This window comes from Sarcophilus harrisii, chromosome 2 (genome assembly GCF_902635505.1).
Source record: "Sarcophilus harrisii chromosome 2, mSarHar1.11, whole genome shotgun sequence".
NCBI classification, from domain to species: Eukaryota; Metazoa; Chordata; class Mammalia; order Dasyuromorphia; family Dasyuridae; genus Sarcophilus; species Sarcophilus harrisii.
The window spans coordinates 252,817,057-252,834,841 of record NC_045427.1 but is presented as its reverse complement, the minus strand read 5'-3'; the positions used below and the strand labels follow the sequence as shown (position 1 = coordinate 252,834,841).

Sequence of the window (17,785 nt, the reverse complement as noted above, 5' to 3'; positions counted from 1 at the left end):
ATTTGACTGTCGCCCAGATTTTTTGGGTCCACCATAATTTTTGTGTCACATGTTCATCAAGATAGATCATTTATGTTTTGCATTCTTCTTAATGTCTATTGAATTCACAGTTGGTTAATGCTGCTATCTACCACTTGCAGGCAGTTTCCAAATTGTTACTTGTCAAAGGGATGAGTCAGCAGATGGTTATGAGTACACACTTAAAATCTAGCTCCAAAAACATGCTCTTTAAACTTCTCAGTGATATCCCACTTCAAGGTCAAGAATCCCAGTTAATGGACAAGATAGCAGTCTTACTGTCAGTCTTCTAACAGATGTCATAGATTTCTAATGACCATCGCTCTCTTTATACAAGACTCCCAGATTCACCTCCCTAGTTGTTCCAACAGCTACGAGGGAGACTGAAGCAGGTGCTGGGTAGTATCCAGAGCTTGGGTAGACATTGAATATGCCACGGTGATTCACTGAATCCCATGCCATCAACAGTCATCTTGATGGTTATCTTGCCACTAGATTTCAGTGGCTCTGGAAGAGAGAATGAGTCCAACAACTATGTGTCAAAAGACACCACCCAAACCATTTTTACATGCTTATATATCTCAGAGTCCTGTGGATATCTTCCTCCCACAAACTACATTTTTTGACATTGTCAGTCTAGACAAATCTAATTGGCATTTCTTATGAACCCAATTGTAAAAAGTAGCCTTCTTAAATAATTGTGAATAAAATTCACAATGAATTTAAGATTTAAAGAGAAGCTTCTTAAATTAAAAAAAAGTACAAATACCTAATTAAATGATCATAACTAAACACAAAGAAATAGAATATTTTTTTCCAAAGAAACACTTTAAAATTTTGAAATTTCAATTACATAATTGTATTGCCAGTTTAGCAAAGATTTTGTCAGCCTTAGGGAGATAAAACAAACATAAGATAAAGTATAGTTGCTCCTAGAATAGCTCTGTAATTGAATCTGTCATTATTAATGATCAAGACCCGGAACAGAGTATATTCTACTTGTGGAACATTTGACAGTAGCTAAAAATGGCAATGTCAGAGAGTCTTTGATATGATCATAATTAATTCATTCATCACTATTTAATTCATCCAGTCTTTCCCTACACATTCTAGGAAACACTTGTGATATCACTATAAAACTGTTGATCTTAGTTTCAGTGCACCTGAATTGTATAGCAGCATCTATGCAAGACTTACTAAGTAGCTTTGATGGAAATCAGTAACATTTGATCTTGGTAAGAATCTAGCTTTCTTGAGTTGAGCATTAAAGGTGAATTCTACTTAGTGAGTATCTGACTAATTGTATACTATTTCAAAGTACAACATTTCAAAAATGAAGCAAAGTTAGACCCAACTAACTAAATAATGTAACACTATGAAAGCCCTGACTTTAAACACATAAAGCTAATTTTTCTTTTTAGTTATTCAATAGTGTCCTTAAAACCTGATCCCTTATTTCTATTTAAATGTAAAAGGCTGAAAATCTTCTTACATTTTAAATGTGGACATTATATATTAAATTCTTTCTTTGTTATTCTAATCTTCTCTTTGTATATGATTTCCCTTAGCAATCAAGTCTCATTCTATCATTCCCATATTTTGTTCTTCCTTTCTTTTTCTTTTTTCCTTTCTTCCTTCCTTCCTTCCTCCCTTTCTTCCTTCCTTCCTCCATTTCTTCCTTCCTTCCTTCTTTTCTTTTTTTCTTTCTTTTGTGAGGCAGTGGGATTAAATTACTTGTAGGGAGTCACATAGCTAGCAAGTGTCAAGTATCTGAGGCCAGATTTGAATATAGGACCTCCTGATTTCAGGGCCAAGGCCTCTATCCATTGTGTCATCTAGCTATTCCACATTCCCATATTTCTAATTCCCTGCTAGACATTTTCATCATATGTTCTCACCAGTACTTAAAACTCATAATATCTAAGTTCTATTAATCATCATCCTTTAACCAACAATTTTATTTCTTCAAATCAGTTCCAACAAATCTAAATTTCTTTCTTTCTCTTAGCAGTACAATCAAGTTACCAAGGCTTACAATTTTTAAAGATCTTTGCTTTCTCACTTTCTCTCATTCTGATTTTTTTCTTTGGTTATAATCTGGAAGGTTACGAACAATACATGAAGTAGTTTTCCCTAGAAAGCCTTGTATGAGTAATGCAAGAGCTTCACCAGCTAACCATTCAATAGTACATAAGCAAGTTTTACTTAACAAAGAAACAAGCATAATCAGAGGGAAAATTAAGTAGAAAGAATGATTATTTCTTTCCCATATTAAGATTACAGTACTGAATAAGTGACATTCTAAGTAAAATTTAACATATCTCCCTTAATTATAAAGCGCCTTTTGGATTTCTTTGCTTTGGGTGACATTTTCAGTTTTGCTTCATTCCATCTCATATTTGTGGGATCTTGATAAATTCATGCCTAATAAAGGTGAGAAAACAAGAAACTTTTTATGAAATTGTGCAAAGAACATTGACAATGAAGAGATGGAAGAGCCATTCAAATTTTATTTTGTTGTTTTCTCTACAAAAAGAGACTCATTTTGACATTGAAAATAATTGACAAAGCACAAATGACCAACAAGGAGGATAAGACAGAAGACAGTGAGAAGATATCTAATTTCTAAATGAATAAAAGTGAATAGACTCAAATGAACTACATCCTTGGGTATTAAAAAGAACAGACAAATGTGGCTGCTGAGTTATCAGCAGTGATATATGAAAGGAGAAGTGCCACAAAATTGGAAGGAAGCAAAAGTTGCCCCAATTTTTAAATAAAAGAAAATAATGTAGCCTACATGATGTAGGCCAATAAGTTTGCTTTGATTCTAGAATGGATGATTAAAAAGATGGGTGAAATAGATCTAGAAAGAGAAGCATTGATTACAAAGAACCAGCAGGGTTTCATCAAGAACAGATCTTGCTAGATTTACTTCATTTCCTAGCAGTTTGTTGTGGTTTTGTTATTGGATAGGATTTCTAAACTAATAGATAAGGGGAGTAATATGAGTATGATTTAACTAGATTTAATCAAAGCTTTTGATAAAAATATTTCATACTATTATGGAAAATATCACAACATATACATAAGGAAAGCATGAATAGGCAGCAGATGTTCTGAAGAAGATCAGGAGCTTTTGATGAACTACAAAATCAGTTTGTGCCAGAAGTCTAATGTAGTAACCAAAAAAAATTATGGTTTTGGGTTGCATTGAGATAAATTTCCAGAATGAGGTGACAATCCCATTTTACTCTTCCTTGCCATACCCTTTTTGGAGTATTATCTTTTGTTGTGGGTTCCATGCTTTAATAAGGATATTGATAAACTAGGGGATTATCTAGAGGAGGAAGAACAAAAATAATTAGGGGCTTTTAGTGCATATCAGATGATGATTGGTTGAAAGAACTGAGTATATTTAGTGTAAAGAGAAGACTCATGAAATATATTATATTCAGGCCAGTTTCAATGATCTTGTGATGGAAAGAGCCATCTGCACCTAGAGAGAGAACTGGGAAATGAGTATGAATCATAACCTAGTATTTTCACTTTTTTTGTCATTTGCTTGCATTTTGTTTTCTTTCTCATTTTTTCCTTTTTTGATCTGATTTTTCTCATGCAGCATAATTGTGGAAATACGTATAGAAGAATTGCACAGATTTAATATATATTGGATTACTTGTCTAGGGAAGAGAGGGAGAAAAAAATTTGAACACAAGGTTTTTCAAGGACAAATGTTGAAAACTATCTATACATGTGTTTTGAAATTAAAAAGCTTTGTTTAAAAAATAATAATACTGGTCAAAAGAAGAAAAAAAAGATATCATAGCCGACTTCAAATATTTGAAAAGTTGTCATGTATAGGAAGCTGAGTTCACTTTGGTTCCAGGGCATGAGTAAAAGTCTGAAAAGAGGTAAATGTAAGCTTGTTTTCAGGAAAAGCTTTATAGCATGTCTAAAAATGTGATGGACTGCCTAGAGAGATTGATTGCTAGCTTATTCTGGCAATTTGAATTATGTTTCTCAGATTTAAAAAATAAAAAGTTCTGTGGTTCTGGAAGAATTACAAAATCACTGACAAACAAAACAGCCAACTTAAATACAATCTTCTCAATATTTTTACATAGAAATATAAAAATATCCCTAAAATATATTGCCTTACATAAATGAATAGAAATTGTAACAGTGAGGTATAGATAAATACACACAACCACACACACACACACACACACACACACACACACACACACACACATATCATCCAATATTGTTCCTATTGTTAAAAACTTAACTTACTTACCAACCCTATGCTCCAGTACCTTTTCATGACATGCTGTTGACCCCCTGCGGGCTTTTAAAGGCTATGCCAATTGAAAACAAGCAAATCTTTGGATAGACTTTAAGTGCAAAACTGGTAAAGGACTTTGTTTCTGTCATCTAAGAAAAATCCAAAGTTTAGAGAGTCAACAAGTGATAAATTTCTTTATCAATAGTAATTTTAAAAACACAGAATACTAAGACATAGATGATTTACAGTATGCATCAATGGAAGGGAATGCCCATGTTCCAGAAATCATGTCATCCTTCTCTGGATAAGTTAATTAACAATTGTGTAACTCTCTCCCTAGGGTTTAATGTATCGTATCAGTCACATGAGCTATATAGATCGACTTGTCAACCCTATGGCTATTGATGTCCTTCCCCTCAAGGCTTGAACTTCTTTCCTTGGTACCTGACTTCCAGATATTTGCCCTCATTAGAATGTAAACTTCTTGAGGGAGTGTCTTACTTTTGTATTTGCCCAATATTTAGCACAATGATTTATACTTTGTAAATGTAAATTGTAAATTACACTTTGTAAATTGTAAATGTTTACAATTTTTTTCCCTTCATTATTCAAGATTCTACCAAAGTTTGGTTTAACATGATAGATTCTTTTACTGTAAAAAGCTTGTACTAATTCTTTAGTCTTATTCTTAGCCACCAATCTTCCTGCACTTTAGAAGCCCACTAGAGTGGCTATTTCTGTTTATTTCTTTTGTGTGCAGGAGAGGCCTTCCTCGTCCAACCCCATTCAAGGTCACATTGAGGATCAGCAAAACACATCTTAACTAAACTATGAAAGAGTGAGTAGACAGACATTTTGTTGTCTGCTTGACACCTGACGTCTCACAAAAATCAATAGGAAGGAAACCAAAGCTCATCACTAACCTCAGGCCTTACTAAATATAGGGAGGGTGAGAAAAAAAAGAAAGTGAGATTGGAGGTGACTTAGAGAAAACAAAAATCAGGAGACATAAGAGATGGGAGTTCATAAAGGACACCTTAATTTAATTGTTATACTATCTTAGTGACATCCAGGTTTCATTAACATACAAGGCACATTCTATAGTATGTGCAAAAGGCATAGGCTGCTTAATTATTTTAATCTGATGACCCAAATGTCCCCAAATAGTCCAGTTGCTTAGGGACTTAATTTTGAATCTCAAAGTTTAGGGACTCAGAAGTATATGAAATCTGTTTTGATGGCCAACAAGTGCTAAAGGACAGAATAATCCTTCTTTAAAAAGAAACTAAAAAAAAAAGTTATATTGGAATCTTCAAAATCCAATATACTTCAAAAGTATAGACTAGATAGTCTAATACATACCTAAGCAAAAATTTCTTCAGATACCTGGATGGAAGTGGTTATCCATCATCTGGTGGAATACTTCTTTGTATGAAAAACTCATTATCTCTAAAGTCAGCCAAATGCACTTATGAATAGCTGGAATAGGAAGAGTGTTTATACATAGATTGAATCAAAAATATGCCTCTCTGCATCTGCATTTCAGTTTTGCTCTAATTAAACTGAAATATATCTCTTAATAACTTCCAAATAAGAGGTGAGTAAATAGACTCACTAAATAGAACTTTGAATTGGGAAGATCTAAGTTCAAATTCTGCCAGAGACCTTTACTGGCTGTGGACTAGGAACTCACTAAACCTCTCTCTATTTTCTTAACCTCTCTCCATTTTCTTATGTATAAATGGGGATGATAATAATAATTACTTCACAGGGTCATGAGATTTGAATGGGATTTTAAAGCACTTTGCAAATCTTAAAATGCTAAATAAATACTAGCTATTATTACTACTAATTTTGCCCTGGTGTTGTGATACTGGAGCCACCTGCCAGAGGTCTAACTCAGATCTGTAGAATAAATCTTTTCACATGAGAGAATGATGATGATATAAGGAGACTGAGAGGCAGTTGCTGTTCTCTGACCTCTCCACCAAGAAGCCGTTGTGTTTTTTGACCTCTTTCCTCTTCCCTCTGTCTTCAATTTATTTTCCCAGTCCACAAGCAACACCTGTGACAACAAAGACTGCTTTGCAACTCCTTCAGATGTTATGATTCACAACTATGAAGGCTCTCAGAGAGTTGACCTGCCCCTTCACCTAGGCATGATCCTTAACATACTGGGTCATGAACAACAGATCTAATTTCTCTGCCACAATACAGCACAAAGTTAGCTATTGGGCCCCCTCAGACTTCTCCAAGCTTTTTAACCAAGTTTCTTCATCCAGTCTCTATGGAGCATGAATTCTTCACCATGTTGGTCTCCTTGTGTATAACACTCCAATATCTTTTCTAAAATGTGTTGCCCAACACTTAATACCCTATCCCAAGATAAGGTCGAAAGGGATTCATGATTTAGACATAAAGAATGATATTATAAATAGATCAGAAGAACATAGGATAGTTTATCTCTCAGATCTGTGGAGAAGGAAGGAATTTGAAGTCAAAGAAGAATTAGAGATCATTATAGCTATAGAATGCAAAATGGATAATTTTAATTATATTAAATTGAAAATGTTTTGTACAAACAAAATAAATGCAGACAAGATTAGAAGGGAGGCATTAAACTGGGAAAAATGTTTACATTCAAAAGGCCTCATTTCTAAAATATATAGAGCATTGACTCAAACTTATAAACACTGAAGCCATTCTCTGTTGATAAATGGTCAAAAGATATGAACAGACAATTTTCAGATGAAGAAATTGAAACCATTTCTAGTTATATGAAAAGGTTCTCTAAATCACTATTGATCAGAGAAATGCAAATTAAATTAAAATTAGTTAAAAAACTAAACTCTGAGATTACTACATATCTCTCAGATTGTCTAAGATGACAATAATAGATAATGATAAAGATTGGAGAGGATGTGTGAAAACTGAGACACTAATATATTGTTGATAGAGTTATGAACTGTTTCAACCATTCTGGAGAGCAATTCAGAACTATGCCCAAAGAGCTATCAAAATGTATATCTAGCAGTGTCTCTACTGGGTCTGTATCCCAAAAAGATCATAAAGGAGGAAAAGGGACCTGTATATGCAAAACTGTTTGTGGAAGCCCTTTTTGTAATGGCCAGAAACTGGAAACTGAGTGGATGCCCATCAATTGGAAAATGGCTGAATAAGTTATGGTATGTGAATGTTATGGAGTTCTATTATTCTGTAAGAAACAACCAGCAGGATGATTTGAGAAAGGCCTGGAGAGACTTACATGAACTGGTGCTGAGTGAAATGAGCAGGACCAGGAAATACACATGGCAACAACAAGATTATACAATGATCAACTCTGATGGCTCTCTTCAATAATGAGATGATTCAAACCAGTTCCAATGATCTTGTGATGAAGAGCCATCTAACCCAAAGAGAGGACTGTGAGAACTGAGTGTGGACACAGCATAGTATTTTCATCTTTTTGTTGTTTGTTTGCATTTTGTTTTCTTTCTCATTTTTTTCTTTTTTGATCTTGTTGGGGGTCACGGCCCCAACTCCCGAGTGGAACAGGCCTTATGTGACCAGCACTGCCTGTCCACTTGAACGGCGAAGACTGTGAGTAACGAGGGGCGAGAGCCAAGGGTGGTATGAGACTCTGCTTTATTACAAAGACTGCAGATCTTTTTATCTCCTCAGTGCCTGCTTCTACTTCCTACATCCTATGTAAGCACATTCTAACCTATAGTAGGTACATGATTCTCTACAGGAAACTACACATAGATATATGGTGTGCATTCCTTTCCTAATAAGGATATTCAAGGTTCTCCTCTCTAAGGTCCATCACTCCTCTCCGGAATTGCCATGTTGCTCCTTAGGGTGGGGACCACCCCCTTCCTTCCAGCACCATCTTGTTCACCCTTACAAGGCTACCCTCAGATTACCTAAGTCCTGCCCTCTGTGATGTCCAAGACTGATGGGGGTTTGGCAAGTCCTCTTACATGATCTGATTTTTCTTGTGCAGCATGATAATTGTGGAAATATTTATAGAAGGATTACTCATGTTTTACATATATTAGATTACTTGCCATCTGGGAAAATGGATGGGGGGAAGGGAGGGAAAAAATTTCAAACACAAGGTTTTACAAGGATGAATGTTGAAAATTATGCATATGTTTTGAAAATAAAAAAACTTTAATTTAAAAAATATGTTACCCATAAAAGAACACAATATTCCAGGACCTATAACCATGTTTCTTTTATTCAGTATAAATAATAAAAGAAAAAAGGAAAACTGACATTTCTCTTGAGATTAAATATGTATTTTGGATGAATAATTACATAATTCCCCTTTTAAAAATTAAAAAAACTCCAGTGATCTCACTGATTTGGATATTCTGTCTAATGATAACAAATTATAATCCACACTTTTCTGCCCAGATATCTGATGCAACTCTTGTCCAGGTTAAATTGATGTAACATGTTGGGAGTCTCTATTACTTTCTCCTCACCTTACAAGGATACCAATGGATAACTGGGCAGATTGGGAGGCAAAATATCGATAATTGCTGTCATTATATAATCAACATATTCTTTTTATATTGTAAATTTCTTTGATATACTTTATACTGTTTACTCTTTATGGTTTCTTATATGTTATTATTTGCAATCTGATTTCACATACCATGTCCTATCTGCTAGGAATGATCCTTATTTTAAATTTATGAAAGACTTTGATATTTGGAGACCCACAGTCATATAGCAATACCAGTGGAACATTAGTTTTTTGTTTGTTTTGTTTTGTTTTAATGAGTTATATTTGTTCTCTATGATTTTTCAGCATTCAGTTTTTATATTTATGTATGTATGGTTTTTGCCATTTACATAGCTATGGTCGTTAAGAATATTATTTTTTGGGATCAGCTTTCTTCATTTTATATCAGTTCATGTGGATGATTTTTTTCATGCTTTTCTGCATTTCTTAAAGCAAAGAAGTCTATTACATCTATATACCACAGTTTGTTTTACTCTTCCTCAGTGAATAGCCACCTACTTTATTTAGAATTCTTTAATATAATGAAAAGTATTTCTATAAACATTTTGGTGTATATAGATATTTGTTTCTTGTCAACAACTTCCTTGGAGTATAAGCACAATAATGAAATTCCTGGGACAGAGTATGGACATTATAGTTATTTTATTTGTATAATTCCAGATTTCTTTCTAAAACAATTGTACTGATTCACAGCAACAACAGTGCATCAGTGTGCCTTTCATCCTACAACCCCTCAAACATTAATTATTCCAATCTTTTGTTACCTTTGCTAATTTGCAATGTATGGAGTAAAACCTCAGAGCTGTTTTGATGTTCATTTCCCTTATTATTAGTAATTTGGAACATCCTTTAATATAGTCATTAAATTTCAATTCTTTTAAAAACCATTGTTCATATCTTCTTACCACTTACCTACTGGGGAATATGTGTGTTGATATAATTGTTGTTACATCTTAGATACAAAATCTTTCTCAGAGAAATTTGCAAACAAAATTCTTATTCAGCAACTTATCTTCAGTGCATTAATTTTGTCTAAGCAAAAGTTTTCAGATTCATGTAATCAGTTATCTGTTTTATCTTTTGTAATTGCCTCTATCCCATGTTTATCCTATCTTTAGTTATGAGAAGTATGTGATCTGCTTTTCTTATAATTTTATAGTATGCTCTTTAACATTAAGTTCCTGTATCTCTTTAGAATATATTGTAAAATATATAGAAAGGTATTGGCCTAAGCCTTATTTCTGCCAGACTGCTTTCCAGTTTTCCCAGAAATCCCTCAAATTCTTTCCTAAGTAACTTATGTTTTTTGATTTATCAAACCCTGGTTTATTGAGTACCATTGTTTCTTATTCTCCCATTTCTAGTTTGTTCAGTTCATCTTCCTCTCTTATTTTCCAAACAATGCCAGATTGGTCTTGTCAGGGTCCTCAAACTACGGCCCACGGGCCAGATGCAGCAGCTGAGGATCTTTATCCCCCTCACCCAGGGCTATGAAGTTTCTTTATTTAAAGGCCCACAAAACAAAGTTTTTGTTTTTACTATAGTCCGGCCCTCCAACAGTCTGAGGGACAGTGAACTGGCCCCCTATTTAAAAAGTTTGAGGACCCCTGGCGATGATCACTGCTTTATAGTATAGCTTGAAATAAACTTTCTAAGCATTAATGCTATAGCCTAAGAAAATTATATTGAAAATTCTAATTTCACATTATGTCATACTTACATGCCTGATATATGCATGTATGTATATATTTGTATGTATGTATACAAAGTAGTATTTCCTGAACCTTTCTCATAAATATATTTTCTATTGATTTCATAATCAGATCATCATCAAAGTATAGTACCATCCCTATTATTTATACAGGAGAGTCTCTGATACACTCTAAGAGAAAATAAAATGCTGAATCAAAGATCTCCAGACTGTTAGTAAAGAGTGATGTTTATGATGATGCCAGGAAAAGTGTGTATTAAATAAGCTCACAAGTTCAGAAATGTCTTCTGTGAAACATAGATTGTAAATGTCTTTTTAAGTGGTTCAAAGATCTAGATTTTGCCCTAAATTATTGCAACATATGAAATTGTGGGATATATGTGTTTATAATAAATCCAGATGTCCTAAATTTCTGCCATTCTTTTTCAATTTTGAGGGAAAAAAAACATTTTTATCAGGTTTTGAAAAAAATAAGATTTAGTCATATCATATGTTCTTTCTTTGATATGGAAAATATGGTCACCATATGAAATTTTTCTGTTTCAGTAATTTATAACAATAAAAATCAAATTTTATTCAGACACAGGTTTCCATTGATAAACTACCTATATGAATTTCTTCTTCAAATATATGTATATTCATATGTTTTGTGCCCACATGTGTGTTTGTGAATGTATACATATTTACATATGTATGTATATTCTGGCCCTTCCCCCCAAAAAGTACTCAAGGTAGTATCATATGTATGGTGAATCCAGTTTAGGTCTTTCAAAAATATCTTGCTCTAAATATGTTTTCTAAACACATACATTATTATGTTATAATTTTATTGGAATAAATTTGATTATGTTCTTCTTAATGTAGAATATGCCGATATAAAAGAATTTTACAGCTTAGTTTAACCCTCAAATTTTACACATGAGGAAGCTGAGGCCTAGAAAATGACCTGTCCAGTATCACCCAATTACTTTTTTCTAGTGGTAAAGCCAAGGTATCTTAATCTGAGTCCAAAACTCATTTCTCTCTATGTCCCTTCTCATTATTATCATTAGCATTAATATTCAATGGGATCCCAAATGTAGAATAGCATTGTGTCATATAGAATATTTAAATCTTTGCCCTTTAAACAAAGCAAAGAACATTAATTTCTTCTCTTCCTAATAGTTTTCATTTCATTTTTCAGCTTTGATAGTTGCAGGGGTTATTGATTTTAAACAATGGAATAAGTAATTCATAATATGGTTGTTTCAAAATGCAATATTTGAAAATGTAATTTGTTTATTTTTTGCCCTAGATCTAACTGGCTTAAAAACCCAGATGCTGATTCTGATGAGCTCTTCCGAATGGTGGCTGAGGTTTTTATCCTTTGGTGTAAATCACACGTAAGCTGCCTCCTTATCCCCTGTTTTTAAGATTCTTGTCCAAAAAAGGCACGTTTCCTGGAAATTTTGCAGTAATGTTTGTTTTATTTTTGCTTTGTTTAACCCTAGAACTTCAAGCGGGAAGAGCAAAATTTTGTGATTCAGAATGAAATTAACAATCTGGCATTTTTAACTGGAGACAGCAAGAGCAAGATGTCAAAAGTAAGTCAGTAGGTGTCATTTTTAAAAAGATATTCAACCTCAGGACTCTGTCATGATTTAGATGTCTGATATAGTTCTGAATTAATTTTGTATTGAGGCATTTTTTGCAGGTAGGCCACGGAGCAACCAAAAAAAAAAACCCATTTTTCTTGAAAATTATTCAGAATAAAGTATGCTTCAAAACACACAATCATCCTCTTTTATGAATAAGATGTTGCTGTACATACTGAAAAAGAGATAAATGTTTTAGGACTTACATAATACATTTTAAAGGTTTCTTCCTTAAAAGATTGATCTTAAAAACCATAACTTGGGCTTTTAAAAATAGAGCTACCTACTGTACAGCAAAAATGCAAACATATATGTACATACTGTCAACTCTTGATTATCTGTTAGGAGATAGACACCTAGTGGAAAATATTGCTTTGAAAATTATTAACAGTATGTGTTCTACTTTATATACTTTCTTAATTGACATCTGGGGCATTTCCTGACATTGTACTCAGTTTTGTTGGCATCTCAGAACCATTAGTTTTTCATGCAGAGAAGCCCTAAGAAGCTCAGTGCTTTCACTGCTCCTTGGAAGGTTTGAAAAACAGCCTTATGATTCTGAGAGAGGATAGCCTCTTCCCAACAGGAGGGAATGTTAAGGAGAAATTAAGCAGGATGGACACGAAGAGGAAATAAGCTTTCTAACTCTTCCCGAATCAAATCTTCCAACTGTCATTTCATTTTTTTTGATATGAATTCCTAAATCATTAAATATATCTATGTCCAAATGTAAGTACAAAATGAAAGGCAAATCTAAATAACTTGTGCATCATTCACTGATATGTATCAATCAGGCTTTTCCCTCCTTTCATAAGTGAGAATTGAGAATTGACTGTATTTATAAAGCTATGTGTAATATAAAATACATGGTAATACATATCTGTTTACATATCATGCAGTGTAGATAAGAGCACTGCATATTGAAGAATATACTGGTGAATTTTTCATAAGGATCCCCAAGTAAGTTAAAATCACTACTACAAAGAATAGTAGCATTAATTCAATGCATTGATTCAAAAGTGAATCATTGTAATGCCTTTGTTCTATTTAAGATTTTAAGTGCTAGTATTATACCAAAAGGCTCACTCAAGGCTATAAAACTAAAAATTACAGCTAGTTTTGGATTTAGGGAAGGAATAGATTCAATGTAACATTCCTAAGTTTTTTTTTTCTTCCTTTGGTTCCAAACTTCATAATGTTTCCAGTTTGCTGTGCTGTGATTGTTGCTTTGAGGAACCAGAAATTACTGTGACTTTTTTTTTAATAAAAGGGAATATGTGAAAGTCAAATTTTACAGAACATATAAATTGGAGAAAGGGAGTTATTCACATTATAAGAGGATTTTATGATAATATAATTCCATTTTATGTTACCCTTTTGCAAGTGACAGTTAATGCTAAGTTGAAGTACAACTACAATAAGGGTTATTAGGTTATAGATCACATCTTGCGCCTTTACTAATGAATTCTGACCTGATGTCACTATTGGTCTCACCTTTTAATTATTGTCTTGAGTTCTGGTTCCCAGTGGGAAAATTTTATTTTTAATTGACATCACGGTCCCCAAGTCACTAAACAACTTCTCTTCCTTCTTATAATCACTTCAGCCTTTCCAATCAATTAGTTTTTCCTTGGACCTTTAATTAATTACCTACTTTTTCCTAATTAGACCAACACTCATAGTTAGAAACAAAATAAGTTTAATACAATTGACCCTGGATTTCACCTTTCTGATGAGAGATGACCTAAGTTCCTTGGGTTTGTGATTATTGAACAAATCTGGTGAAACTGATTGATGACATTTCAAAACTAATCTACCAGACCAACATGATTCCTTGGTGTAATCACTTATATAGGAAGAGGAATATAATATTAAATATTAAAACATATTCAATTCAACAAACATTTATCAAGTACTTATTGTGTGCAAGACACCATGGTAGGAACCAGAGATAAAAAGATAGAATCGTTGTGGATATGTTCTTACTGTTATTTTTAATTCCTTTACAACACAGCATTTAGATACTTTCTTATGAATGCATAATTTACCAAAAAAAAAAAAGGCAAAACAAAAACTAATGAAATAATTATGTTCCCTTTTGAGAAGTCTTTAGCATTTGTAAGACTATAAAGTCAAATCATTGCATTTTCATTTTCATTTACATAATTTGCAAATCTTTTTCTATGTCAATCAGGCAACTATGTCATGTCTTTATATGTTACAATGTCAGCATATACTATACTTGGATGTTAACTAATACCATATTCCTCAATATAAAATCATTCTTATTGCTTTTTTACCCTGGTTAAGAGGCAGTGTGATTTCAGAAATGAGCAAAAAACTAAAAGCCTTTCAGGGCAAATTAAATAAAAGTGCTGATGCAAGAATCAAGAAAACCTGAATTCACATCTGGCTTCAGACATTTATTAAATGTGTCACCTTGGATAACATGACTATCTCAGTCTCTTCATCTGTAAAATGGAAATAATAAGAGTATCTGTCTCCTAGAATGGTTGTGAAGATAAAATAAGATTATAATTATAAAGTTCTTTGCAAACTTTAAAATGCTATGTAAATACTAACTATTGTTATTTATTATTATTAATCAGAAGTTTCTATTTTGGTCCATAGTTGAGCTTTTTATTCACTTTTTCTGTGACCAGGGACAAGTCATTTAATTCTTTGGTATCTTAATTTTCATTCTGGTAAAGTAGTCTATTAACTTGCTCCCTCTATAAAGTTCATCAAAATGTGCTTTAGTTTAAATTAAGTCTGCTAGAGTTACCTTTTTAAAGACAGGTGGGCATTATGTAGGCACAAAGAATTATAAGAGTGGAAGAAACGTAATTAACCAGAGGTTAAAAATTTATATCTTTCCTATATCTATATTTTATATCTGTGAGTAAGGCTGTATTTCTTTTAGCATATGATGTCTCAATCATGGGCTTAGCTAGTTTCAGCTAAGAATAATACAATTTAGAAGCTTTATCAGGATTCTAAATTCCTTTTCCCAGATTAAAATTAAAAGGTCACACTCAGCTCAGGGCAACATGTACTTTCTGTGAGCTGTCTACTTAATAAGGATACTTCACTAGAAATAATGTTGCAAAGTGAATAGGCCTAGATTCATGTACTTCCTAGATAGTGACTATGGGTAAATTATTTATCTTCTTCAAGCCTCAGTTTTCTCATCTGTAAAAATGGGGTTTATAATACCTATAGTACCTTTTCACAGAGTTATTTTGAGGCTCTGTGTACTTTGCAAACTACCAAAGTGCCATGTAAATGTCAGTATTGTTAATATTACTTTCAGACTTTCCATGGATATTCTATTCTGGAAAAGCATTTAGGATCTAGGAAGTGGTATTATTAATTAACATCAGTTGATTTCCCCCTTTGTCCCCATCTGCCTGTGATAAGATTTCCCTTCTCTACTTGATAAACAAGGTTCATGGCCTCTCCTCTTGTGCTTGCTTTTACTCCACTCTTCATGAATACTGGTGTGGTGTAAATTATTTCTGCACATTCTGGTCTGTGTCGAGGTATGTGGGCATGAATGCTGCATGCTCATTCCAACCCCATATGTGATTACATGAACATAAAGAAAATTGAGATAAAGAAAATATACCGTGAGCAAGATTGTTCAAATCAGATTTACTTACACTTGGTCCTAAGACTGTATGTTTTTTCCTTGGAAAATGAAAAATCATCTTGTAGAGTGCTCATTGTATATTTGGTTTACATGACATTAGTGTGCTAATATATGTTAAGCGAAATATACCTAAAGCTGAGCATTTCTTTGTTTTTAATTTATTTTTTTCTGGAAAAATGGCAGCTGCTTCCTCGGAGGGGAATGGTAAGTTAGAAAATGTTCAGCTCAAGATGTACTAGTTTCTTCACTAGGTTTAAAAGACCAGGTTAGTAGTACAAAAGATATAGAGAGTGTCTAACCTTGGAGCATTAATAAAAATTATTGAGAAAGCTCTAAAAATGTTTTTAATGCAGATGATCACGAGGGGTTTTAAGAAGCACACACACAATTACATTTACTGTTTCTCATTAATATGTGCACATACATAAAAAGATGCTCATGAACACATAATATACCTTGACAGCCAAAATTCTATTGGTCTTTCTCTAATTTTGTTTTCCTCTCATCAAATGAAAATATAGACAGTCACCAACTTGTGAACAGATTGTATTACAGAAGTTTTGTTTGATATCAGTTGTTTAGAATTCAAAATTCACTTTACTATAGAATGAGTTTTTTAATATGTCTGCTAAATTTGCAGATCAAGTCACAAATACTTATTTAATCCCTAATGTAACTAAAATATAGTATTGTCCTAATTGTTCAGAATGGAGTTTCATGAAATAGGGTAGAATTTATCTATTTTATCTAAGTCAATGGAGTAATAAATACTACATACATACATCCCACATACACATGTGTCAGGGAGGAGGTATACTAAAAACTTTCAAAGTTTTTGAGAGATATAGATATAGATATAGATAGATAGATAGAAACTTCACATCAAAAGTAATAAATAAAGCTTTTAGTATTCAACTTTCAATGCTTTTCCTCTGAAGAAATCATGAATACCTAGTCTTTTTTCTTCCCATCTAAATGCAGAAAAAAACAAGAACTCTTTTGGTTCCAAGCCAATGGAGTTTCTATAGCTTGAGGCAAGACCTTAAGTAGGGTAGAAAGTAGGGATGAAGAGAGATAGGAAATGAGAGACAATGTTTTGGGATTGACAGGAAAGTATTGTGAGAGGTAGCACACATGTGAAAGACACATGTAAGCTAGGTTCTGCCTACAGATCATATTTATGTAGAGAAAGGATGCAATTGCATGATATCCACAATAATTACTGTTACATGTTGCCTGAGAAGCCGCCCAGTCTCTGAAAACACAAGATTGTTGCTCTTTGAATCTTGGGAATGTGACATATGGGAGTTAAATGATATGGTAGTGTTTATTTGGGGAATTCTTATCTTTCTAATTAGACAGAAGAGATTTCTATTAACATTCATTGGAATTTTAATGTTGGTAGATTCAATTCAACAGGTATTCATGGTCTAAGTCTACTGTGCTCAGTGATCAGAAACATTCACAGATAAGTAAGGTATGCTCTCAAGGATCTTATAGTCTAGTTGAGAAAATAAGAATGAATTAAATGTAATATAAAACACAATGTTATACATGCACAGGATTATATTTAAATATAATTATATTTAAAGCTTATTAAGGAGATTTTTTTTTAATTCCAGCCCAGATTGTAAGGACCATAATGATAAAATATACAATTGAGTTAGGTAACTAACAAAAAGAAGCTGCGAATGTTGTCCTTTCACTTGAGATAGACTTATAAGTCTAGGACAGAATATTGTTTGAAAATGAGAATGATATTCCAAGAAGTTGTAAAATGTATCTTAGTTCCCGCTAATGAAGGTGGGATGGCAAAAAGGAAAAATTGAATTTGGGATTATTGGCCTGGGAATATTTAGTCTGAAAGATGGGATTGAAGGGTAGAGAAAAAAAGAAAAGCAATTATCTAATTAAGGGAAAGATGTTAGATTTCATGACCTTATGA

The 17,785-nt window shown here is 33.1% G+C and overlaps 1 protein-coding gene across 4 annotated transcripts in view; it reads left to right on the top strand.

The window, feature by feature from the left end:
• Positions 1–17,785, top strand: part of RYR3 (ryanodine receptor 3) — a 708,417-nt gene that overhangs the window by 606,178 nt on the left and 84,454 nt on the right. For 2 of the 4 annotated variants that reach the window (XM_031952023.1, XM_031952027.1), the window contains exons 68-70: positions 11,849–11,936; positions 12,045–12,137; positions 16,024–16,044. In XM_031952023.1, the coding sequence (XP_031807883.1) occupies positions 11,849–11,936; positions 12,045–12,137; positions 16,024–16,044 (202 nt within the window). The remainder of the gene's footprint in view (positions 1–11,848; positions 11,937–12,044; positions 12,138–16,023; positions 16,045–17,785) is intronic. The other 2 variants (XM_031952026.1, XM_031952025.1) reach the window with 1 other exon arrangement.